Raw genomic sequence first — 25,102 nt, 5'->3', positions numbered from 1 at the left:
AGGTTTATAATTTGTCTAACATTATATTTCATTTGCCTCCCTTTTATAAAACCTGATTGATCATTATGAATTGTTTGTTGCATAACTGGCATTAGTCTATTCGCTAATATTTTAGCAAAAATTTTATAATCCGTGTTCAAAAATTAAATTGGCCTAAAATTTTCAGGTTTAGTACAATTTTGATCTTCCTTCGGGATCAGTGAAACAAAAGCTGTTCGCCAAGAGGGTGGGACTCCTCCCCCTAATTGGATTTTACAAAATAGAACTCTAAGCATTTCAAGCTGTAAATTCTTATAATAAACAGCTGTTAATCCATCTGTTCCCGGAGCTTTCCCTACTTTTAATTGCTTAATTGCATCAGTAATCTCATCAGAAGTTATTGGTTGATTCAATCCTTCCCTCTGTTCCAACGTTAATTCAGGAATATTCCCTTCCTTTAAATATCTATCTATGTCTATACCTTGTATTGAGTCACTAGCATATAACTTTGTATAAAATTCTAAAAAAGCCTTTTTGATCATATTCTGTTGGTAAACTTGCTTACCTCTAAATTTTATCTTACCAATGACTCGTGATTTCTGTTTTTTCCTCAACATGTAGGCCAACCACCTACCTGGTTTATTGGCATTACAAAATGTATTATGTTTAGCATATTGTAAGCTAGTTGCCACCTGATCAGCCATTAACGTACTAAATTGCCCTCGTAGTATATTTATTGTTTCTTTTACTTTCTTGTCTCCTGGATTAAGTAGGAGTGATTGTTCTTTCTTTTTTATTTCTTCCTCTATCTCTTTCCGCTTCTTTTGTTGTTTTAGTCTATGTTTATTATTCATGTGTATTAACATAACCCTCATATAAGCCTTACTAGCATCCCAGACCATTTCCATGGAAGTACCCTTATTCATATTGATTACAAAAAATTCTTTCATTTGTTTTTTGAGCTCTTTCACATTTTCTTCATATCTAAATAAATTTTCATTTAACCTCCAAGACCTCCTTTCTCCCCTCTCCTGTTCAAATTCCACCCAAACCGGACTGTGATCAATTAAAGTTCTTGGACATATCTTCGTCTTCTTCACCCTAGAAATAAAATCATTTGTGGTTAGTATAAAATCAATCCTGGAGAAGGATTGATGTCTATCAGAAAAAAAAGTAAAGTCTCTTTCCTCCACATTACGTTCTCTCCAAATATCTCTCAGTTCTATATCTTCCATCATATCAAAAAAAGATTTAGGCAATTTTGCATGTGTTGAGATCTTTGATAAACTTTTTTTTATCTTTCTGTGTGTCTATTACTCCATTCCAGTCACCCATTAATATAAAAGATTTATAATCCCATTGTATTATTTTAGTATGTAAAAATTTATAAAACTTGTCCTGTTGCTGATTAGGGGCATATATTCCAATAAAAAGCATTTTTCCAGTCTGTGTTGATAATTCAATTGCAATATATCTTCCTTGATCATCTGCCTCTATTAGATTAGCTGATAGTCCTTTCCTTACATATATGACTAGCCCATTTTTCTTCTCTGGCGCTGATGCCACAAAATGTGTACCTAATCTTGAATTTATCAAATATTTTTGATCTGGTAATCTAATATGTGTTTCTTGCAAGCAAATAACGTCATTGTTAAATTGTTTCAAGTAGTGAAATACTTTCTTTCTTTTTTGTGGTGAATTTAGGCCATTGACATTCCAAGATAGGAATTTAGTTGCCATCTTTAGCCTTTTGAAGCCGTATGAGCATCAGCTGAAGCTCCTCCTCCACCTTACTCTTCGGCCTAGCCCCCCCCCCCCCCCACTGCTTCTGTTTTTTGAACTTCTTGAGATAAATCTTGAGATTGTTGCCTTTTTTATTGTTGTTCTTGAAGTTTATAAGTTGATCGGGTCAGTTGTTGTACTTTCGGCTCTCCCTTCTTAGGTGGTTCCAAAGTTGGAGGTAAGCCCCCAACAAATCTTCTTCCATGATAATTCCTCCAGCTGCAACTTCAGCATAGGTTTGTATCTGTTTTCCATCTTTTTCTTGTTGTAACATCTCCATTTTCTTCCTTCCCCCCCTGGTGAGGGTGGGTATCCAGCCTTTAAAACATTTACATAGAAGTCTTTTGCCTTCCAGACTGTGTTTAACCAGTATCTTTCTCCATTATAAGTCACTATTAGACCAACTGGAACGTCCCATCTATATGCCACTTGTTGATTTCTCAGCTCATTTACCAAAAAGCCAAAGTCTTTTCTACTTCTCAGCATCTTTGGAGGAATCTCTTTCAAAACCACCACCTCTTGCCTAGCCACCTGAACTTTATTCTTGTAGGAAGCTTGTAAGATATCGTTTCTGATCCTCCTCATTGTAAAATAGATCACCACATCTCTTGGCAGCTGCCTTTGTTTTGCCAGCCAGGAATTAACCCTGTAAATTTTATCAATTTGGCTTGCCACATCTTCTGGTCTTTCTTTAATTATCTCTGCAATAGCATCAGCACAAATATCTTTTAGGTTTTCTTTACTATTCTCTTTCAGGCCTTTCAATCTCAGAGCAAACTCCATGGACCTGTATTGTAACATTACCAATTCATCATCCACTTTTTCTGTTCTGGTCATAACATTTCCCATTTTGCTTTCCAAATTTAAATTGGCTTGATTAATTTCTTCAACTTTCCCATCAAGCTGGATAACAAGGTTTGACAATCCTGATACAGCATAAACAATATCCTCTCTTATCTCATCGTGTTTCTCTGCAACCACTTCCTTAATTGAACTTATGTCCTCCTCAACTTTCTTTAATTTCCCTTCCACAAGTAGTGTTAAATTATTCATTGCTGTGGCTTGATTATTCATAGCTTCTTTCATTGCTGTTGCTTGATTGTTCATAGCTTCTCTCATTGATGTTGCTTGATTATTCATGGCTTCTTTCATAAATTCTTTAAAATCATTAAGTGCTGCATCTTGACTCTGATTCTGGCTCTGTGAATCATCCGGAAGTTGTGCTTTCTGTGTCACCACTGACACAACTGGAGAACCTCCCCCTCCTTTAACAACTCCTGGTTTCACTTGTCTAGAAACCATTTTTTCCCCTCTTTTAAAGAGATCTTTTTTTTTTCCACAAAGCCACAAAGTCTTTAAACAACTTTAAAATGTTTGTAGTTTATAGTCTCTAATTTATCAGTCAAGATAATTTTTTTTTCCACAAGCTCTCACTTCCCAGCAGTTAATAAGCAGCTAATCCACTCTCCCAGCGCAAAGTTCTCAAGCACTTTCGTTTCTGGCTTTCACTTTCAAAACCATAACAAAGACGCCATCTTCAGCCTCCAGCTCAATGAAATTCAGATTGAAACAAAGTAACTTCGGAGTTAAGCTCTGTACTTTTAAAGCTTGTTCTCCTGTTTTCTGCTCTGCCTGCGCTTGTAATCAGTCAAACTCACTTTTAAAAGCAGGATCGGATCGCAGCTTCTCGCTCTGCTTTCGCAGAGTCGTCCTGGCTTCGGAGCTTCTTGGCGGGCTGGCTGGGGAGCTCTCACCCTCCAAGCCTCTGGAAATGTTCCAGAGGGCTTTCAGGGAGCTCTACTCTCGCCCACCGGCTCTCCTCTCCTTCTTTTCCCGAAGGGGAGGTTTTTCAGCTGCCAGACAGCCGCTTTGCGCTGTCAAAGCGGCTTTTACGAAGACACAGGGCTGGCGGTCTTAAAAGACCGTCCACGGAGCCTGCGGTGCTGACCGGAAGTCCCATCCAATTTATTTCTTCTTCTTTTAATTTAAAAAGTATCAAATCTTCTTTTTTTCCTTTTTAAAATCCAATTCAAGTTTTAAAGTATTTAATCTTTTTACCATATCTCCATGATTAATTCCCTTAGTTCTGTTCCAAAATTAGTTGTTTCTCTGGTCTTTTTCTCTTTAAAGTTGCAGTTTAAAATTTTTTCCAAAGCCCCTTGGTTGCATAGCTGCTGTTTTAGGCTAGGGGTCTTCTAAATATTAATATTGCTCCAAACGTTGTTGTAAGCCTGGGTTGTTGTCACTCACCCGGCTTCAAAGAGCTCCATTTTACTCCGCTTTCCTCCAGCACTTTTCTTAGCCCGGTTGTCCCAGCTTCGTGGCAGCCGCCATGGCTGCCGCCCCCCCCCCCACCGCTGACTCACAGAGGGTTCCCTCTGACCTCCGAGGAACTTGCCTGTTCCTCTCAGTCGTCTGAGGCGTCCCTCTTTCTTCCCCGTCCCTGCAGGACGGTTCCGGTCCGAAGACCCATCGGCGGCGGTTCGGCAGCTAGGGTTTTCGTGGGACTCGTCAGAGCCTGCTATTTCCCCGACTGTCTTGCCACGACGCCAAACCGGAAGTGCGGCATCAGTAAGCTTTCTATGTTGTCTCAATGCATAGGTTCTCTGAGGTGCCTCCGCCTCTTTTGAAATTTGGATGTTAAATTCTGAGTTTGAATTGAGGTTAGGTGAGGGGGATCGGCATTCCTGATAAATCAGATGCTTTTGCCATGATTGGATAAGACTCCACGATGTCAGATTCTTCATTCATGTCGAGATTAGTTGGGAGGACCAGCTCTGCTGATACATTAGAGGCCTCAGCCATGACTGGGAAGACTTCCTGGATATTTTAGGAATCTTCGTTGCAGTTCACCTTTTGGCCGCTAGGGTGCGTTGCAAACTTTAGGAGGCGTTGGTGCAGTTCACCTTTTGGCCACTAGGGTGCGTTGCTTGTGTGCTGTGTGGTTGGCGCAGTTCACCTTTTGGCCACTAGGGTGCATTGCTTGCATAGCTTTAATGCTGGTTTGTAGTTTGCAGGTGAGCCACCAGAGGGAGCTGTAACCTAACTAATGCTTGGGTTAAACTGGCTTTAGCGTGTTCCTTTGTTTTTTTTATTGAAAAGTTTTAAAAAGTTTTACAAACATTTCCCCTTCCCCCTCCCTGCTCCCCTTCCACCCCTCCCCTTTCCCTCCCTCCCCCCCCCCCCACTTCCCAGAGCAAAATACAGGGTATAACATTTGACAATCATAAGCTAACATAAGCTAATTATCTATAGTCTCCTATCCCCCTCTTGAACTTTTAACTCCACTTTTACTAAACTAAATTTAAGTACTTTATAAAATCTCTTGATCATTCATAAGCTATTTGAAATTTTTTAGTCCGATATTTGCCTTGAATATAATCAATCCATCTTTTCCATTCTAACATATATTTCTCATTTGAATGGTCCTTTAGATATGCTGAAATTTTCACCATTTCTGCTAAATTTACTACTTTTAATGTCCATTCTTGAATAGTAGGTAAATCTTCCTTCTTCCAGTACTGCGCCACCAAAAGTCTTGCTGCAGTTATTAAGTTCAGAATCAAATTAGTCTCTATAGCCGTACAATCTGTAATGATACCTAACAAAAACAACTGTGGAGTAAACTTTATCCTTTTTTAAAAAATATTTTGAATAATCCACCATATTTTTATCCAAAATGCTTTAACTTTTTTACAAGTCCACCAAACATGAAAATAAGTAGCATCAACACAATCACATCTCCAACATTTGGGTTGTAAGTTTGGATACATACATAATGTGAACGATGCAGGATCAGCTATATGAACACTGAAGGGCCCTCCTTATTCACATTATTGTAAGAAAGAAATGTGCTGGTTGGGAAGAACAATACTTGTTTGGAAGATTACACTAAGTCAGCTAAATTACATCCTGGGTAATATATAAATCTTCTGAAGGGGCCTAGTTGTCAAGGATGAGCCTTGATAGTACAGTGGTCTACGCACCCTGTTATTAACACAGCTGCCTGCAATTTACTGCTGGTTCGAATCTCTCCAAGGCTCAAGGTTGACTCAGCCTTCCATCCTTTCTAAGGTAGGTGAAATGAGGACCCAGTTTGTGGGGGCAATAAGCTGACTTTGTATAAATATACAAAAGTATGAAGGCTATTGCTTAACGCATTGTAAGCTGCCCTGAGTCTCCGGAGAAGGGCGGCATATAAATCAAATTAAAAAAAAAAAAAAAGGATGTAAGGACATCCATATGGAACAAGAAGTTACTTATTATCAAAGGAAGCCATAAATCTACGCATTAGCGGATACAGAACTAAGGAGGATGTTTAGCTAAAATTATCTCATGTACTATAAATTAAGGCAGGAATTTAGTAATTAGGAAATGTCAATTATCATGTAATGGATGTATGTTAACCATATATGGAAAACTGCTGTGCTAGCAAAATCCTTTGTCTTGGAAAAGTATAAAACAGGGGTATTAGATCTCTTTCCTTTGTTCCAATAGCAAGAACCAATCTGCCTCTGAACCTTGCGCAATAAAAACTGACTCTGGCTGACCAAGGAATGTTGTTCAGTCTCAATTTTTCCACAACATACAAGCTAACTTTTTAGGATCCAAATGCCATCTATAAAACATTTTATAAAATTTTTCTCTCAAATTTTGAGCTTGTGTAAATTTTACATTTCTTACCCAGATCCTTTCCCATGTTTCCATCATTATGGGTTCCTCAAAATTTTGTGCCCATTTTATCATACAATCTTTAACTAACTCTGTCTCCGAGTCTATTTCTATCAAAATATTATACAACCTTTTTATATGCATTCTACTCTGGTCCCTAATTTGTTTTATCAAATTTTCTTCACTTTGTATAATACCAATTTTCTGATCTTTTTTCCATCTATTCTGCAGCTGTACATACTGAAACCAGGTTTGAATTGCCCTTTCCTCTCTTAGTACATTCAGAGGCTTTAACTGTAGTACATTTCTTTCTGTAAACAGAAGTTCTTTATAAGTAATTACATCCTGTCTTTGTTCTATACTTATATTTTCTATTGCATGTCTGGGTACTACCCACATGGGTATCTTGCCATTCAGTTTATATTGGTATTTTTTCCAAACACGCAGGAGGGCATTCCTTAATATATGACTTTTAAAAGTCCTATCCACCTTCTTCTCATAAACTAAGTAGGCATGCCAACCATATAGCAAATCATACCCTTCAATATTCAGTATTCTTTCATCTGTTAAATTAATCCAATCACTAATTGATGACAAAACAGCTGCTTCATAGTACAATTTTAGATTGGGCAATTTCAAACCTCCTCTTTCACGTGTATCCTGGATTATTTATAATTTAACTCACGGTCTCTTCCCTACCCAAACAAACTTGTTAATGCCTTTCTGCCATTCCTCCAAATTTGCATCCTTTTTAAGTATTGGTACCATTTGAAAAAGAACCTCTTAAGGAGTTATTTGTTAAAATACAACGGGGAGGAGAAGTGCCACCATCCTGGAGAACAGCTTTTATTTCCCTGATCCCGAAAGAAGATCAAGATCATAGTCAACCCAAAAATTACAGACCCATATCATTGCTTAATACAGATTATAAGATCTTTGCAAAAATTTTGGCAAATAGACTAATGTCAGTTATGCAACAAGTGATTCATAAAGATCAAACTGGATTTATACAAGGGAGACAAATGAAAAGCAATGTAAGACACATTGTTAATATACTGGAGTATTTGGGGAAGAACAACCAAGTCCCTGCAGTGCTTATGTTTTTGGATGCAGAGAAAGCATTTGATCGATTGAACTGGCAGTTTTTAGTGAAAGTAGCAAAAAAGATGCAGCTGGGAGAGCATTTTATACAATCTATTTAGGCAATATACCAGAAACAAACAGCACAAATAATAGTTAATGGTAGTCTCACAGAAATCTTTAAAATTGAGAAAGGAACAAGACAGGGATGTCCCTTGTCTCCACTACTGTTTATTTTAACTTTGGAAGTATTGCTGAATAAAATACGGGATGCAGATAACATACAGGGTATTAAGATTAGGCAACATGATTATAGACTACGAGCATTTGCAGATGATTTGGTTGTAACTTTAACCCAACCAGTAAATTCAGTTACAGGTTTGCTGGAGATAATTAGGCAATATGGTCAAGTGTCAGGGTTTAAAATAAATATAGGGAAAACAAAGATGATAGCTAAGAATATCAATACAAAACAAAAAGAAGAAATGGAAAGAGTAACAGGATGTGAAATAGTGAAAAAGGTTAAGTACTTAGGAATTTTTATTACAACGTCAAATGGGAAATTATACAAGTATAATTATGAATTGTTATGGCATAAAATACAGATAGAGATGGATAAATGGAAAAAATTACAACTGTCTTTGTTAGGAAGAATAGCAGTAGTTAAAATGAATGTTCTGCCCAAGTTTCTATTTCTTTTTCAAATGATACCAATACTTAAAAAGCGTGTTCCTTTGTTGAGTGACACAAAGCAAATGGCCGATTTGGAAACCCTAAGAAGCTTTTCCTCAAACTTGGGTTCCTTTGGACTTTAATTGCTGCACTATAAAGGGGGTTTAGCCTTTCCAGTATTTTCAAACACGAGTCAAAGAAAACAGCTAAATTAGTAACTCAGATTCTCTGCGAAACTGGGGTTTTTCTTAGCCTCGCTTCTTAGCATTGTAAAGCATTCCTTCTGCTTTGTGATGTAGATGAACTGGGCTAGGCTGTAGGAGCTGCTTGTATCATGCAAATTCTATCTTCATGGAAACCACTCGTAGCCATGAGAGTCGACTTGCTTTGTGCAAAAAAAGGTTTTCCTTTTACTGCCAAAGTAAGCTTCTCAGAAAACATACAGACAAAATCAGGTTTTCATACAAATCAAATTTATTATCGAGCATTCTCAAATCAAAGACAATCAAGATGAGATTCATCCGAATATTCATAATCTGTCCCATTTCCTAGTGTAAAAGGATGGTAAAACTGTCCCCCTGTTCAGAAAGCATGTTTCTCTCCTCCGTGGCAATTCGTAATGACCGGGGCTTTGTTCTACACCCAGGCAGAGAGCCTCAGTGGCCAATCAGACACACAGATGTGGTCACATGTCATGGACTACATTTCCCATAATGCAATCTCTGTCTACATCTCCCATAATGCAATCTTTGTCTACATCTCCCACAATGCAATCTCTTAAGGAGACAGCACTTAATTCTTAAAGTAACTAATTTACTATCTAAACAGCACACTATCATTGTCTCCTTCACTTGTTCATCTTCCAGTTTAATGGCCAATAAGTAATTATACAGCTTTTTAATCAATCTTTCTTCTGTCCCGGTTAATATCTTATCTAATTCTTTTAATTCTTTATAGGAAACTGTTGGAAGAAATCTCCTTCTAGGTTCTGCTCCAAGTGGGGAAAAAGACACTGGAGACATGGAGACTGCTTGGAAAGATGGTTTAATGGTGGACAGGATCACATGGCTTGAGTTCCTGAACAGAAAAGGGCAGATACAGTGAGTTTTTCAGGTTTTATGCTCTCTCTGGCTTTGAACTTCCTGGGGCCCAGAAAGAGTACTCTGATTGGTTGTCAGACTCCCAGGGGGTGGGGGTCTTGCTGGCTGATGGTCACATGTGCTTCCCAGGTCACATGTGGTGAGTGTCTGCTGCTATTGTGTAGAGGGCTAATCCTATCTTTGGCAATTCCTACTTTGGCTCTGCCTGAAGGAGGTAGATCTTTGTTATGTAGAATAGACTGGCCCAAGCCTTAATGGCCCATTGACAAAGGGTGGGGGCAGGAAGATGGGAGCTGCTTTGTCTGTAAAATATGCTTCTCCATTTCTCATCCAGGGAAATATAATATTCTGCCTTTTTCATATTTCCTAAAATATTTCACTCTTCCAGGAAAGGGGTGGGTGCTAACTTCCTACAAAACCATGTAATTTTGTTGTAGAAATGAGGGGCTGAAGCACATTCCTGGGTCAGACAGATATCTTTATTTGCGCAAAGGTTCAGTGCTATGTTTGGTTATTGGTGGTTTCGGGGTGCAGTGCCATCTGTACGCTGATGACACTCAGCTGTACATCTCCACCCCAGACCACCCCAACGATGCCCTTGAAGTGATGTCCCGGTGCCTGGAGGCGGTGCGGGTCTGGATGGGGAGGAACAGGCTCCGACTCAATCCCTCCAAGACTGAGTGGCTGTGGCTGCCGGCGTCCCGATATAGTCAGCTGGTGCCATTGCTGACTATTGGGGGCGAGACATTGGCCCCCACGGAGAGGACGCACGGCTGTCCTTAGAAGAGCATTTGACGGCCGTGGCCAGGGGGGCTTTCTATCAGGTTCGCCTGATACGCCAGTTGCGCCCCTTTCTGGATCGGGACTCCCTATGCACGGTCACTCATGCCCTCGTTACTTCCCGCCTTGACTACTGTAATGCTCTCTACATGGGGCTCCCCTTGAGGAGCACTCGGAGGCTCCAACTGGTGCAGAATGCGGCCGCGCGGGTACTTATGGGGGCGGCATGGCGCTCCCACGTGACACCTCTCCTGCGCGAGCTGCATTGGCTTCCAGTGGTCTTCCGAGTGCGCTTCAAGGTGTTGGTTCTCATCTTCAAAGCGCTCCATGGCTTAGGACCCAGTTATTTACGAGACCACCTTCTGCCTCCGATAACCTCCCACCGGCCAACACGCTCCCACAGAGAGGGTCTCCTCAGGGTGCCGTCTGTCAGGCAATGTCGGCTGGCGACCCCCCGGGGAAGAGCCTTCTCTGTGGGGGCACCCGCCCTCTGGAATGAGCTGCCCCCAGGGATACGACTAATCCCGGACCTCCGGACCTTCCGCCGGGCCCTGAAGACTTTTTTATTTCAGCAAGCCGGGCTGGGTTAAAAAAAAAAAAAAAAAAAAATTTAATTGGTGAATTTTATGGGTAACGGGGTTTTAAATTGGAGAAGCCTAAGATAATTTAATTTTGTTTTAATGTATTTTAATATTTGTATTGTGTGTTTTTAATTTTGGCTGTTCACCGCCCCGAGTCCTTCGGGAGAGGGGGCGGTATAAAAATTTAATAAATAAATAAATAAATAAAAAATTGCAACCTGAACAGAGAATGATTATAATTCTATGACTTAAATATGTTTTCAAGACAAAGAGTTCTATGAGCCTTTCCGGCTTCCATATATGGTTACATTAAAAATACATTTCACTTACATTACACTTTACTAATTATCAAACCATTACCTACTATTTAATAAAATTATTTAGGCTACACATTTTCCCTACTCCATCATTTACTCATGATTAAACTATTACAACTTTTACTAACCCATCACTTTATGTTTTAGAACTGTCCTTTAAGTGCTGTAAGGTTTAAATGCTGAAATTATGATTATACTTTAAACAATAAGTAACCTTTTGTATCCCATGTATATCCGTCCAGATGTTCACATTTGATTCTATTAAGAAGATGTATAGAATCAGTGGGTTTGACACAGGGCCATAGGTCAAGTAATTATGGGGGCATCCATGAACTAATTGCTTAGTTTCATTCACCAGAACTCTACTCTTAACTTTCCTGCTGGATGACAGTTGAGCCTCATCAGAAGATATATTTACTAATAATGGAGTCCAGCTGCCTTTAGCTAGCACGTATCCTTAAGTGAATAGATGAGTTCATTCAAAGGTTACTCAGAGTTCATAGGATTTGATCTGACTTTATATACCTGACTTGGAATGATTATTTCTTTTATTCACCTTTTATTTTCTTTTATTTACCTCAATTTAGCATCTTTCTCATATCTAGAATGTATCTGCACTTGTGAATACCATGCCATGTCGATCCCTTGATCACTCAGTTCTTGTTTAGTTTTAAGTTCCCCCTTTTCATTCAAAATATCTTTATATCTAACAATATTTCCCATGTTAATAATGATTAGGTGGATCAGTGCTTCCATTGTTGAAAGCCAAACTGGTATCCTCAAATAATGTTGTTCTCTAATTTTCTCCCATACTAACAATAGTGCGGTTCCTATGTAATGTCTTTGAAAGTAACCATGTATCTTACTTTTCTCATACCACAAGAAGGCATGCCAACCCAGTTGTAAGTCGTGGCCCTCCAGAGTCAATAGTCTTGTATGTCTCAATGCAATCCATCCTTTCATCCATGTTAATACCGCTAGGTGTTAATACAATTCCCAATTAGGTAGTCCAAAGCCTCCTCTATTTCTTGAATCCTGCAACATTTTAAAGCTAATTCTTGCTTTTTTCCCTTGCCAAATGTATTTTAATATTATTTTATTAAGTTCCTCAAAATATTTTTTTCCAATTTTATTGGAATTGTTTGAAATAAATACAATACTCTCAGAAATATATTCATTTTAATTGTAGCTATTCTTCCTATCAACAATAGTTGCAAATTTTTCCATTTTTCCAAATCTGTTTTAATTTATTGCATCAGCTTATAGTAGTTATCTTCCTTAATCGTTACACATCTTGCTGTCAACTGAATTCCTAAGTATTTTACTTTCTTAGTAATCTGAATATCTATTCTCTTCATTAACTCTTTTTTCTGTTTATCTGTGAGATTTTTCACTAAAATCTTAGTTTTCTCTTTATTTATTTTCAATCCTGCCACTTCGTCATGTTCTTCTATTTTTTTTTTTTTATTAATTTAGGCCCTGTTTCTTGTGGGTCTTCCAAGATAAATACTAAATCATCTGCAAACGCCTGTAATTTATACTTTTCCTTTTTTATTTCCATACCTTTTATCTCTGTATCCTAATATTTCTATTCAGTACTTCCAGTGTCATTATAAATAATAGGGGAGACAAGGGACATCCTTGTCTTTTTTTTTTTAATAGTTTTTATTAATAATAAAAAGAAAAAACAAAACCAACATAAATACATTGAAACAACATATAAAACGAACACACATCAATTCAGTCCAATGACTGACTCTTAGAAGATAATACACCGGTGGGTTATTTTTCATATTTCTATTTGTATCAATATCTACATTCACCTATTTACTTAGTTATATATATACATATATAGTTGACTCCTTATTTAGTTCTATGCATTTCTATTGAATAATCGAAAGTCATCTTTATATTCCTATTTTTGCCTCCAGCCAGCTGTACCATCTTTGCCATACTAAATAGTAATCAGTATCATCTTTCTCTTGTATTTCTTTTGTGAGCTTATCCAATTCTGCACATTCTGTAATTTTAGCTATTATTTTGTCTTCTGTGGGTAACTGTTCAGATTTCCAATGTTGGGCAAAGAGTATACGTGCCGCTGTGAGGATATGGATGATCAGATATTTTATTTCTTTGGTATATTGTGCTGTGATTATTCCCAATAAAAAGGTTTCCGGCCTCATTTCCAGTTTTTGTTTCGTGATTTCTTCAATCATTGTTTTAATTTGTTGCCAGTATTGTTTTGCCCTTCGGCATAGCCACCAGAGATGATAATATGTCCCTTTCTGTGATTTACATTTCCAGCACATCGGAGATGTATTTGGGAACATCTTGGCTAGGTGCGCCGGTGGGAGGTGCCATCGGTAGAACATTTTGTAAAGGTTTTCCTTGTAGGGTATAGACAATGTCATCTTGTAATTTATCTTCCACAGATTCTCCCACTTATCCAATTCAATAGTATATCCTATATTTTTGGCCCATATTATCATATTCTCTTTGACAACCTCCTCTTCTAATTTGTATTTTATTATTATTATTATTTATTATTTATTAGATTTTTATACCGCCCCCTCTCCCGAAGGACTCGGGGCGGTGCACAGCCAAGGTTAAAAAACATACAATATAAACAATTAAAATACGTTTAAAACAGAATTAAATCTAAAATGGTTCCCCAATTTAAAATGCCTTACCCATACCCCTATAAAAAGACGAATTTAAAATTTAAAAATTTAAAATTTCCACATTTAAAAAGGGGGAAGATTTAGGCCAGGCCAGCTTGATAAAATAGAAAAGTCTTAAGCGCGCGGCGGAAGGTGCGCAGATCCGGGATCCTACGTATCTCCGGGGGGAGCTCGTTCCAAATCGTAGGTGCCCCCACAGAGAAGGCTCTCCCCCTAGGGGCCGACAGCCGACATTGTTTGGCCGACGGCACCCGGAGGAGCCCCTCTCTATGGGAGCGTACTGGCCGGTGGGAGGCTATTGGTGGTAGCAGGCGGTCCCGTAAATAACCAGGTCCTAAGCCATGGAGCGCTTTAAAGGTGATAACCAGAACCTTGAAGCGCACTCGGAAGACCACCGGGAGCCAGTGCAGCTCGCGCAGGAGAGGTGTCACATGGGAACTCCATGTCGCTCCCATCATATTTTAATAGGTACTTATAAATTTTGGTAATCATTTTCTGATCTGTACTTTGTAATATTTTATCCAATTCATTTGGTTCATTTTGGAATCCAAATTGTGCCCGATCAGTTTTATATCTTGATTCTATTTGCATGTATGGCCACCAATGAATGTCTATACCCTGATTTTGTAATTCTTGTCTTGTTTGTAATTCTCCTTCACTGTTCAGTAATTCTTTATAAGTCCTCATTTTCTCTATATCCATGGCATTGGGATATATTAGTGCTTCCATTGTCGATAGCCATCGTGGAATCTTGGTATAATGTTTCCTAATTTCTTGCCATGATTTGTACAATGATTCTCTGATAATATGTTGCTGGAAGTATCCGTGGTGCTTGTCCTTTCCCTCCCACAGAAAGGCGTGCCATCTGCGTTGTAATTCAAAGCCCTCTAGTGATAGCATTCTTTTATTCTTAAGGTCTATCCAGTCCCTTATCCAGTTTAGTGACACTGCTTTATAATATAACTCCCAGTCCGGTAGGCCTAAACCTCCTTTTTCCCGAATATCTTGCATACACTTTAGTTTGATTCTGGCCCTTTTCCCATTCCAGATAAATTTTGTTATTATTTTATTAAGGTCCTTAAAAAAGTTCTTTCCTGGCCAGATTGGGGTTACTTGAAAAAGGTAGAGTAATCTAGGCAGTATATTCATTTTTATGGATGCAATTTTCCCTAGGAATGACAGTTGTAATTTGTTCCACGTTTCCAGGTCTTTTCTAATTTGTTTCATTAATTTATTATAATTGTCTTCTCTAATTGTTATTGCTTTAGCAGTAAGCCAGATTCCTAGAAACTTTATTCTCTTTACAATTTGTATTCCTAATTTGTCTTCTAGTTTTGTCTCCTGTACCTTTGTCAAATTCTTTGTTAATACTTTAGTTTTTTGTTTGTTAATTTTAAGCCCTGCGACTCTTCCATATTCCTCTATCTTCGCTAGAAGTTTGGTTCCTGTTATTTCCGGTTGCTCCATTATAAATACCACGTCGTCAGCGAAGGCTTGCAATTTGTACTCTTCTTTCCGTGTTCTCAAACCTTTTATTTCGGCATCTTTCCTGACTTCATTTAGTAATATTTCCAATGAAATTATGAACAATAGTGGGGATAAGGGGCAGCCCTGTCTCACACCCTTTTGTATATCCAGATTTTCAGTCATATCTCCATTAATCATAATTTTGGCCGTTTGGAGGGAATATACTTTTCTAATCATATGTAAAAATTTAGCACCAAAGTCCATGGTTTCTAGTTGCAATATGAGGAAGTTCCAATTTAGATTATCAAAGGCCTTTTGTGCGTCTAAGAAGATTAAGGCTGCTTGTTTATCAACTCTTTTCTCGTAATATTCCAGGGCGTTGATAATTGTTCTTATGTTATTTTTGATCTGTCTTCTTGGAACAAACCCATTCTGATCTGTATGTATGTATTTATGAATAATTGTTTTCAGTCTTTGCGTTATAACCAACATGAAGAGTTTATAATCTACATTGAGCAATGAGATCGGCCTATAATTTTTAACTTGTGTGAGGTCTGTGTCTTCTTTAGGGATAAGTGTAATAATGGTTTCAGTCCAGGATTTGGGAATTTCTGCTTCTAATAATGCATCATTGAGGACTTGGAGTAACAGTTCATCGATTGCATTTTGACAGTTTTTATAAAACTCCGTTGGTATTCCATCCGGGCCTGGGACCTTGTTGTTTTTTTGCTTTTTCCTTGCTTCCACCAGCTCAGATATCGTAATTGGTCTATTTAATGCTTCTCTGTGGGACTCCTCTAATTTTGTGATGTTTGTTTTACATAGGTATTCCTTAATGTCTTCATCCTGAATCTCTTCTTTCTTGTAAAAACTTTGAAAAAAATCTTTGACTATACGTTTTTTGTCTAGGTTGGTATGGTATATTTGTCCTGTTTCGTCCTGCAATTGAAATATTGTTCTCCTTTCTTTTTCTTTTTTCAATTTATACGCTAACCAGCGCCCCGTTTTGTTTGCATGCTCAAAATGTTTCTGTTTTGCTAATTTGATTTTCTGTGCAATTTCTGTCTGGGTAATCAGATTGATTTTATGTTTAGTAAGATTTAATTTTCCTTTTATTGTTTTGTTATGGGGCTCCTTCTGCAATTCTAATTCATATATTCTAAGTTCTTCTAACAACTTATTCCTTGACTGTTGTTTCTCTTTATTTTTTTTTGCCATATACGCAATTGTAAGACCTCTTATGTATGCTTTAATTGGGGACATCCTTGTCTTGTACCATTTTTTATGTTAACCTTCTCAGTCATATCTCCATTTACTATCACCTTTGCAGTTTGCTTGTAATATATCACCTTAATCATATTAATAAATCTCTCCCCAAAATCCATGTCTTTTAATTGTGTTAGCATAAATTGCCAGTTCACATTATCAAATGCTTTCTGTGCATCTAGGAAGACCAACACCATTTGCTTCTCTGGGTGTATTTGTAATATTCCAAAATGTGTTTAGGATTATTCTCATATTGTCTTTAATTTGTCTCTTAGGTAAAAAACCATTTTGATTTGAATGTATAAATTGATTTAGAAATCTTTTTAGTCTTTCTGCAATTATTGAAGCAAATATTTTATAATCAGCATTCAGTAAAGAAATTGGTCTATACTTTTTTATCTGTTGCAAATGTGAATCTTCTTTCGGTATGAGAGTAATATATGCCTCCATCCACGAGTCCGGTACTTTTGCTTTTAACAATAGATCATTAAATACTTCCAACATTGGAATACTTAAGGTATTTTGTAAATCCTTGTATAGTTCTGCTGGTAGTCCATCCGGACCTGGTGTTTTACCATTCTTTTGTCTCTCTTTTTTTTTTTTTTTATTGAAAAAGTTTTTCAAATACAAATTTTTCCCCCTTTTTTTCCCCCCCTCCTCCCTAACCCCCCTCACCCCCCTTCCCCTTTGACTTCTTCATAATAAAACCCAAATTCATAACAGATTATATCATACTTTGCTATCCACTTACTCCATCTCCATATACTGACCCTTTCTTTCTAATAAAATTATCATGCCCCCCTTATACTATGCTATAATATGCATTTCAAAGTGACATTCTATTATAACAATATCTAGTAACTCCTGATTTAACATAATGATATTATTATATCTCCCAATTTAACAATTTCCGCTCGTAATCTACCCTTTTACTACCCCCCATACGATATAACATTTCAAAGCATACTTCCACTCTAATACTATTCAATAAATCCCAATTTAACACTTATTCAGTTCAACTACCCATTTCCTTCCCCCCTTCATTACATACATTCACATCTAAACATAATATCCCTTTTCTTTAAACTAAACAATCCATAACCTATCCTATCTCCACCCACTTTCCTACAAAATTACCATAATTATTCTTAATATCTTTATTCTTCTGCCCACTCCCCTAGAAAAATATTCCCTTATGTAAATAAAATCCTAAAAGGAAAAAAAAAACTTTTTGCTTGTAATCCATATAACATCTTCTGTAATATCCTTCAACTGGATGATAAATTCCATCACCCATGTTAGAGTAACATCGCATCCTTATTCCAACAGTATTTTCAGAGTCTTCAATTACCATCTGCCCCCATCAGTAACGAATATCTTCATATTGGAAGAAAGAAACAAAAAGAGCCCCCAACAACCACCCGAGTGACTTTATAATTATATTCTGTATAATGTTTATGGAGGTGTCTTTTATCCAGATTATTAATTCCAACCATCGTAATAGGGTAACAACCAGATCTTCTGCATGCCCCAATCCAATAAATCTCTTGCCATATAACTCGACATACACTTAATATATTTATCCAGAAATCCGAAAATCAAACAAGATGTTTCCAACCATTCAATTTAGGGCCTTTTTCACATCCCAAAATAATTCAGCACTGCAGAGATCTGCCCTATCCTCAGGATAAAATAAACCAATACTTTGCCAATTATCTTTTCATATATTCAGTCCTCTCATAAGTAACTGGCATTACTGTTGTTTAGTTTAAAAATTTTTATGTTTGTGAGACCTACTTCTTCTTTTCTTGATTTTTTGTGGGTTGGATCTCCATCCTAAATTCCTTTCTGTGGATTGTATATCAACTATTTGGTTTTGCTGGTGTATAACTTGATCCTGTTGAGTTTGCTTTTGTGGCTGAGATCTTTCTGGTTCTGTAAATTGTATACCAACTAATTGGCTTCCATGCTGGTTTGTGGTTTGACAAATCATTGCAATAGGATCCGGAACCGCCTCTCTTATATTAAATAATCCAGCTGAGACCTCTGAAGAAGAATCCAAAAGCTGCTCATCTGTGGAGACCTCATTAACTTGTTGTTTCTTCATTGTCTCCATCTCCTTCTGCTTTTCTTGAATTTCTGTCTCTTGTTGATTTTGCTTTTTAAGTACCTTATGATAAAATTCTTCCGCTTTTTCAACAGTATTTATCTGATATCTTATTCCTTGATATCTCAGTATTATACCCACTGGGACATCCCACCTGAATAGAATATTTTGTCTTCTTAACTCAGTCACCAATAGACCAAATTTCTTTCTATCTCTTACCATCTTAGGCGGTAATTCCTTAAATATCCAGATTTTTCTCCCATTCAGTTGTAAAGTAGAATTAAAAGATTTTTGCACAATATCATTCCTTATCTCTTTGTCTGTAAAGTAAATCACCACATCTCTAGGCAGTTGCCTTTGTTTTGCAATCCAGGAATTCACTCTATAAGCCTTATTAATTTTACTGAATACCTCCTCAGGATGAACCTTTAAGATCCCAGCCAAAACTTGAGCAGATGTTTTTCTTAAATCATCACTATTATTCTCCTGTAAGCCTCTAATTCTGATCGCAAATTCTGTAATTCTGTATTGCAGCATTACAACCTCTCTTTCAATTCCTTGCTTTATATCTTCTGCATTATAAGTCTCGTGACCATCTTCCTTTTTAGACTTTAGTTCTGAGCTATTATCTCGAATATTTATTAAGTCCTTTTCAATTCTTAATATTTTATTGTCCAAATCATCAATTTTCTCCATTTTGGACTCTAACAATTTAATATTTGTATCCAGCTTTATAACAATTTCTGAAAAACCATTAGTCAGTCTTACAATCTTTTGTTGCAAATTGTCATACTTTTGTTGTATCATTTCTTTAATTTCCTGCCTTAAATTTTCAAATTTCTGGTTCACAGTCTCATAACATTTTGCCATTTCCTCCTGAATAAGTTCTTTTAAATTAAAACCATTCTGCAAAGTCTGTAGGCTCAGCGCTTGCTCAAACAGTTGTGGGTGGGGGAGCGCCCCCCCCTTTCTTGTCTATCAGATTTCATTAGTAACGCCATCCTTCCAGCAGGCTGTTCTTTTTTACCCCCCAAACAAGATCAAGTACTAATCTCCAAGAAGAGAGGAACTTAAAATAACTCTTTTTCTTTCAAATTGTAGCCAACAGTATATATTCCGCTACTTTGTATCTGTTATGGAAGGACTCTTAGTTTCAACTTTCTTCTACTTCTCAAGCCTCAGTGGCCATTTTAACGCTTTTTTTTTTTTTCCTCTTTCACTTTAAAATGCTTGTAAATTCATTAAGGATACTTGCGATTTAGGGTCCAAAATCCAAGTCTCATCTTTTTTAATAAGTCCATCTGTTAGTTTCGTTAATTGATCCGGTTCCAGCGCCTGGCTCTGCAAAAAAAGCAGATTGCACTCGATGCCCGGAGCGGCGGCAAGGGACAATAGGGAGCTCCAACCTGCCTGTCCCCAAGAGTTAAAAAAGACTCTGGGGACTTCGCAGAGGGCTCTACCCACCCCCGCCCGCTCAGACTCACATTTCCATCAGGAAATGGAGTTTTTCGAGCCGCCTTTCAGATGTAAAGGCGGCTCTTTTACAGGCAACGGGGCGGCGGTCACGGAGGACCGTCTGGCGGCGCCGGAAGCCAGACAGGAAGACCCCATTCTTTTGTCTCTTAATTGCTTCTGTTAATTCCATCATTGTTATACTTTCATTTAGCATTGTTTTACCTGTTTCAGGAATTTTAGGTAGATCCGTTTTTCTAAATATTGTTTTATTTTATCTTCTGAGATTATCTCCTGACCATATAGTTTTTCATAGTAGTTTTGAATCACTTTCTTTTTGTCATCATTCTGATAGTGAAGAGTTCCTTCATCATCCATTAATTGGTGTATCAATTTCTTTTCTTTCTCCTTTTTCAATTTATATGCCAACCATCTTCCTGGTTTATTTGCATTTTCAAAGAAATTTTGTTTAGCACTTTTCACTTTTTCTGCTAATTCTTCTTTATCTATTAAGTTCATCTTATGTTTTGTTAATTTCATTTTATTTATTTATTTATTTATTTATTTATTTATTTATTTATTTTTCAATTTATATACCGCCCTTCTCCCTAAGGACTCAGGGCGGTGCAGAGCCAGAATTAAGAACATGAACTACAAATATTAAGAACAGTTAAAATATATATAAATTTGGCCCAAAAATTTAAAAATCACAAACCAATTAAAACATTTAAAAAATTTAAAAATTTCTTCTCAAGCCAGCCCGGCTTGCTGGAAAAAGTGGGTTTTAAGGGCACGGCGGAAGGCACTGAGGTCTTGGATTCTCCTTATCTCTGGGGGCAACTGATTCCAGAGGGTAGGTGCCCCCACAGAGAAGGCTCTCCCCCTGGGGGTCACCAGCCTACATTGTTTGGCTGATGGTACCCTGAGGAGGCCCTCTCTGTGGGAGCACACAGGTCGATGGGAGGTCATTGGTAGCAGCAGGTGGTCTCGAAGATAGCTAGGCCCTATGCCATGGAGCGCATTAAAGGTGATAACCAACACCTTGAAGCACACCAGGAAGACCACCGGGAGCCAGTGCAGCTCGCGCAGGAGCGGTGTTACATGGGAGCGCCATGCTGCTCCCATCACTACCCGCGCTGCTGCGTTCTGGACCAGCTGGAGCCTCCAGGTGCTCTTCAAGGGGAGCCCCATGTAGAGAGTGTTGCAGTAGTCAAGGCGAGAGGTGACGAGGGCATGAGTGACTGTGCACAGGGAATCCCGATCAAGAAAGGGCCGCAACTGGCAAATCAGGCGAACCTGATAAAAGGTTACAGCCATCAGGTTACAACCCCCTGGTTACAGCCGTCAGATGTTCCTCCAAGGACAGCTGCCTATCCAGGAGGACTCCCAGATTGCGAGCCCTTTCTGTGGGGGACAAAGACTTGCCCCCAATAGTCAGTGATGGAGTCAACTGACTATATTGGGATGTCGGGAGCCACAGCCACTCAGTCTTGGAACGGTTGAGCCTGAGCCTGTTCGTCCCCATCCAGAACCGCACAGCTTCCAAGCACTGAGACATCACTTCAAGGGCATTGTTGGGGTGGCCTGGGGTGGAAATGTACAGCTGGGTGTCATCAGCGTACTGGTGGTATCTCACCCCGAAGCCATGGATGATCTTGCCCAGCGTCTTCACATAAATGTTGAACAGAAGGGGCGAGAGGACCGACCCCTGTGGCACTCCACAGATGAGAGGCCTCGAGATCGACCTCTGCCCCCCTGCCAAAACAAACTGCAACCGGTCAGAGAGAAAGGAGGAGAACCACCGCAATATGGTGCCTCTCACCCCCAACTCTTCCAGCCGGTGCAGCATGATACCATGGTTGATGGTATCAAAAGCCGCTGAGAGATCTAACAGGACCAGAACAGAGGAGCAACCCCTGTCCCGAGCCCTCCAGAGATCATCAACCAACGCGACCAATGCCATTTCCGTGCTGTGCCCAGACCTGAAACCCGACTGGAACGGATCTAGATCCGTTTCCTCCAGGAATTGCGGAAACTGTCGCACGACCACACTCTCAACAACCTTCGCCATAAAGCGAAGGTTGGAGACAGGATGATAGTTGGCCAATATTGCTGGATCCAGGGACGGCTTCTTGAGGAGAGGCCTCACCACCGCCTCTTTCAAGGCCGCGGGGAAGTAACCCTCACTCAACGAAGCGTTGATAACACCCTGGAGCCAGCCTCGTGTAACCTCCCGGGAAGCCAGTACCAACCAGGAGGGACACGGGTCCAGTAAACATGTGGCCGTACTAAGTCTCCTCAAAATCCTGTCCACATCATCGGGAGTCACAGCATCAAACTCCTCCCAGATAACATTCTCAAGACTATTCCTCGTCACCCTGCCCTGATCTACCCAGTCAGAGTCCAAATCCCCCCGGATCTGAGCGATTTTGTCATACAGGTATTGTCCAAAATCCTCCGCCCTGCCTTCCAGGGGATCCTCCCGCACTCCCGGATGGAGCAGGGAGCGGGTCACTCTAAACAGGGTGGCCGGACGATTCCCTGATGATGCAATAGAGGCGGAAAAGTAATTAAACTTTGCCGTCTTTATCGCCACTAGGTAGGCCTTAATATGCGACCTTACCAGTGTTCGATCAGATTCAGCGAGACTGGCCCTCCAACCGCTCTCCAGGCGTCTTTTCCGGCGCTTCATTTCCCTCAGCTCCTCAGTAAACCAAGGAGCCGCACGGGATCGGCACCGGGTCAGAGGCCACAAAGGCACGACTCGGTCCAAGGCCCCACCAGCCGCCCGATCCCAGGCGGCTACCAGGTCCTCAGCCGAGTCGTGTGCTAGATCCTCAGGAAATGGCCCAAGCTCCATCTGGAACCTATCAGGATCCATCAGGTGCCTGGGGCGGACCCATCTTATTGGCTCCGCCTCCCTGCGGTGGGGTGTAGCGGTTCGAAGGTCCAGGCGAAGGAGCGAGTGATCTGACCATGACAAGGGTTCCATGTCTATATCCCCTATAATAAGATCACTCAACCACTGGCCAGAGACAAAAATCAAGTCCAGAGTGTGTCCCCCCCTGTGGGTGGGGCCATGAACTAGCTGGGTCAGGTCCATGGCCGTCATGGAAGCCATGAACTCCCGAGCCATCTCAGACATTTCACCAATGGACGGCAAGTTGAAATCACCCATGACCATAAGCCTGGGTGTATCAACTGCCACCATGGCTATCACGTCGAGGAGCTCGGGCAGGGCCGTTGCCGTGCGGCAGGGAGCCAGGTATGCAAGCAACAAGCCTATCTGAACCCCATGACCCCATCTCACAAAGAGGGATTCACATCCGGCAATCTGTGGCACAGTGGTCTCCCTCGGACCAAGACCTTCGTTAATAATAACCGCCACCCCCCCCGCCCCTCCCCTGGGCCCTTGGCTGATGGAATGCCCTGAAGCCTGGTGGACACATCTCAACCAGAGGGACCCCTCCCTCCGGGCCCAACCAGGTCTCCGTAATACCCACCAGGTCCGCTCCCCCGTCCTGTATAAGATTGTGGATGAGGGGGGCCTTATTTACCACGGACCTGGCATTGCACAGCATCAGCCGAAGGCCCAGGTCCTGAGTATCTAAGCCACCTAGTATCCGAGAGGAGCCTTGGAGACCGGGGTGCGCAATAGCTCTCAAACAGCGAGTGCGCACCCCCGACACGTGATATGGTCTCCTGCTCCCACCATATCTGCCCCTCCCATCCACCATGCTAATGGTACACCCCTCATTGGTATAACCCTCCATCCCCTCCCCAATCCCTCGTCCTGCACCCTCCAAACCGTTACCCCGTGCCGGGCTCGGCTCTGACCTTAGTGGATTTCCCCCCCCATCCCCTTTGGTCGTCCTCCCAGTTCCCCTTAAAAGATTGTTAAAAGACCCCCTCCCCGAACCCTTTAAAATCTTATTAAAACACTTTCCCAAAAAGCCCCACAAGCCCTTCCTCGCGCCATGCCATCTCTCAGGATTCCAAAATCTGTCATCGAGATAGGCCCTCGATAAAGTGGAGGGCCAAACCTGCGAGAGGGGGGAATCTCGCAGGGTAAGGAGTTCAGACACTGAATACATCAAATCGTTAGGGGTGAGAGTAGTCCATGGTCAGGAGACAACCATGATGTTATAGTACAGGGAAAAAGTTCCAGTCCATGGCACAGGCAACCGAATTCCATTGCCCTCTCACAGCAGTGGAGGGGGAGATATGCCATCCGACCCCCGGAAATTTCTTGGCCGACCGTCCTCTCACAAAGGCCGACCGATAAAACTTTGATGGAAACCCGGGAGTGAAGGCAGCCATACACCGACTTGATTTTTTATATTTTTTTGTGGTTCTTTTTGTAGTTCTGTCTCTAATCTCTTATATTCTTCTTCTACTATCTTTTGTTTTTGTCTCTTCTTTTTATTTTTCTTTCCCATATATGTTATGGCTAGTCCTCTAATATATGCCTTAGCTGTGTACCATACATTTTGTAGTGACGTTTCTTCTTTTCTGTCCTCTTTAAAGAAAAAGTCCAACTCTCTTTCCATAAATTGAGTAAATTCCTTTTCTTTTAGCATTGATTGGTTCAAGGTCCATCTTAATTTCCTTTTTTGTCCCTTCCATATAACTTTTATCAGATTATGATCCGCTCAATTGCTTATTTCTATATTTATTTCCTGTACATTAGACTTTAGCTCTGCTGACATCCATATCATGTCTATTCTACCGCCCTGAGTCTCCGGAGAGGGGAGGCATATAAAATAAATAAATAAATAAATAAATAAATAAATAAATAAATAAACAAATAAATAAACAAACAAACAAACAAACAAACAAACAAACAAACAAATAAATAAATAAATAAATAATAAATAAATAATCTGGACCAAGACATAAGTCTATTTGAGTAAAATGAATATTGATTTTCCTTGGGATTAGTCTGTCGCCATACATCTTGAATACCTAATTCTTCCGCCATTTTAAAAAAAGTTTTTGGAAGTGTTTTTCTGGCTTGTTTGCTTTTCTAGTTTTATAGTCTTGTTCCGCATCTACAATTGCATTAAAATCTCCTACTACACATATATTTTCATAGTCCAGTTCTATTATTTTCTTGTGAAGTTTCCTATAAAAATCCTCTTGATTGTTATTTATTTATTTATTTATT

The 25,102-nt window shown here is 39.7% G+C and overlaps 1 protein-coding gene across 1 annotated transcript in view; it reads right to left on the bottom strand.

Annotated features, from left to right (window-relative positions):
• LOC139317666 (histone deacetylase 5-like) overlaps positions 1-25,102 on the bottom strand; it is a 292,699-nt gene that overhangs the window by 209,621 nt on the left and 57,976 nt on the right. The window contains exon 6 of the mRNA XM_070944746.1: positions 16,768-16,775. Within this exon, the coding sequence (XP_070800847.1) occupies positions 16,768-16,775 (8 nt within the window). The remainder of the gene's footprint in view (positions 1-16,767; positions 16,776-25,102) is intronic.

This window comes from Pituophis catenifer, unplaced genomic scaffold (genome assembly GCF_029215685.1).
Source record: "Pituophis catenifer annectens isolate HBS135680 unplaced genomic scaffold, rPitCat1.0.hap2 SCAF_5, whole genome shotgun sequence".
Classification (NCBI taxonomy): Eukaryota; Metazoa; Chordata; class Lepidosauria; order Squamata; family Colubridae; genus Pituophis; species Pituophis catenifer.
This window is presented reverse-complemented; position numbering and strand designations above follow the sequence as displayed.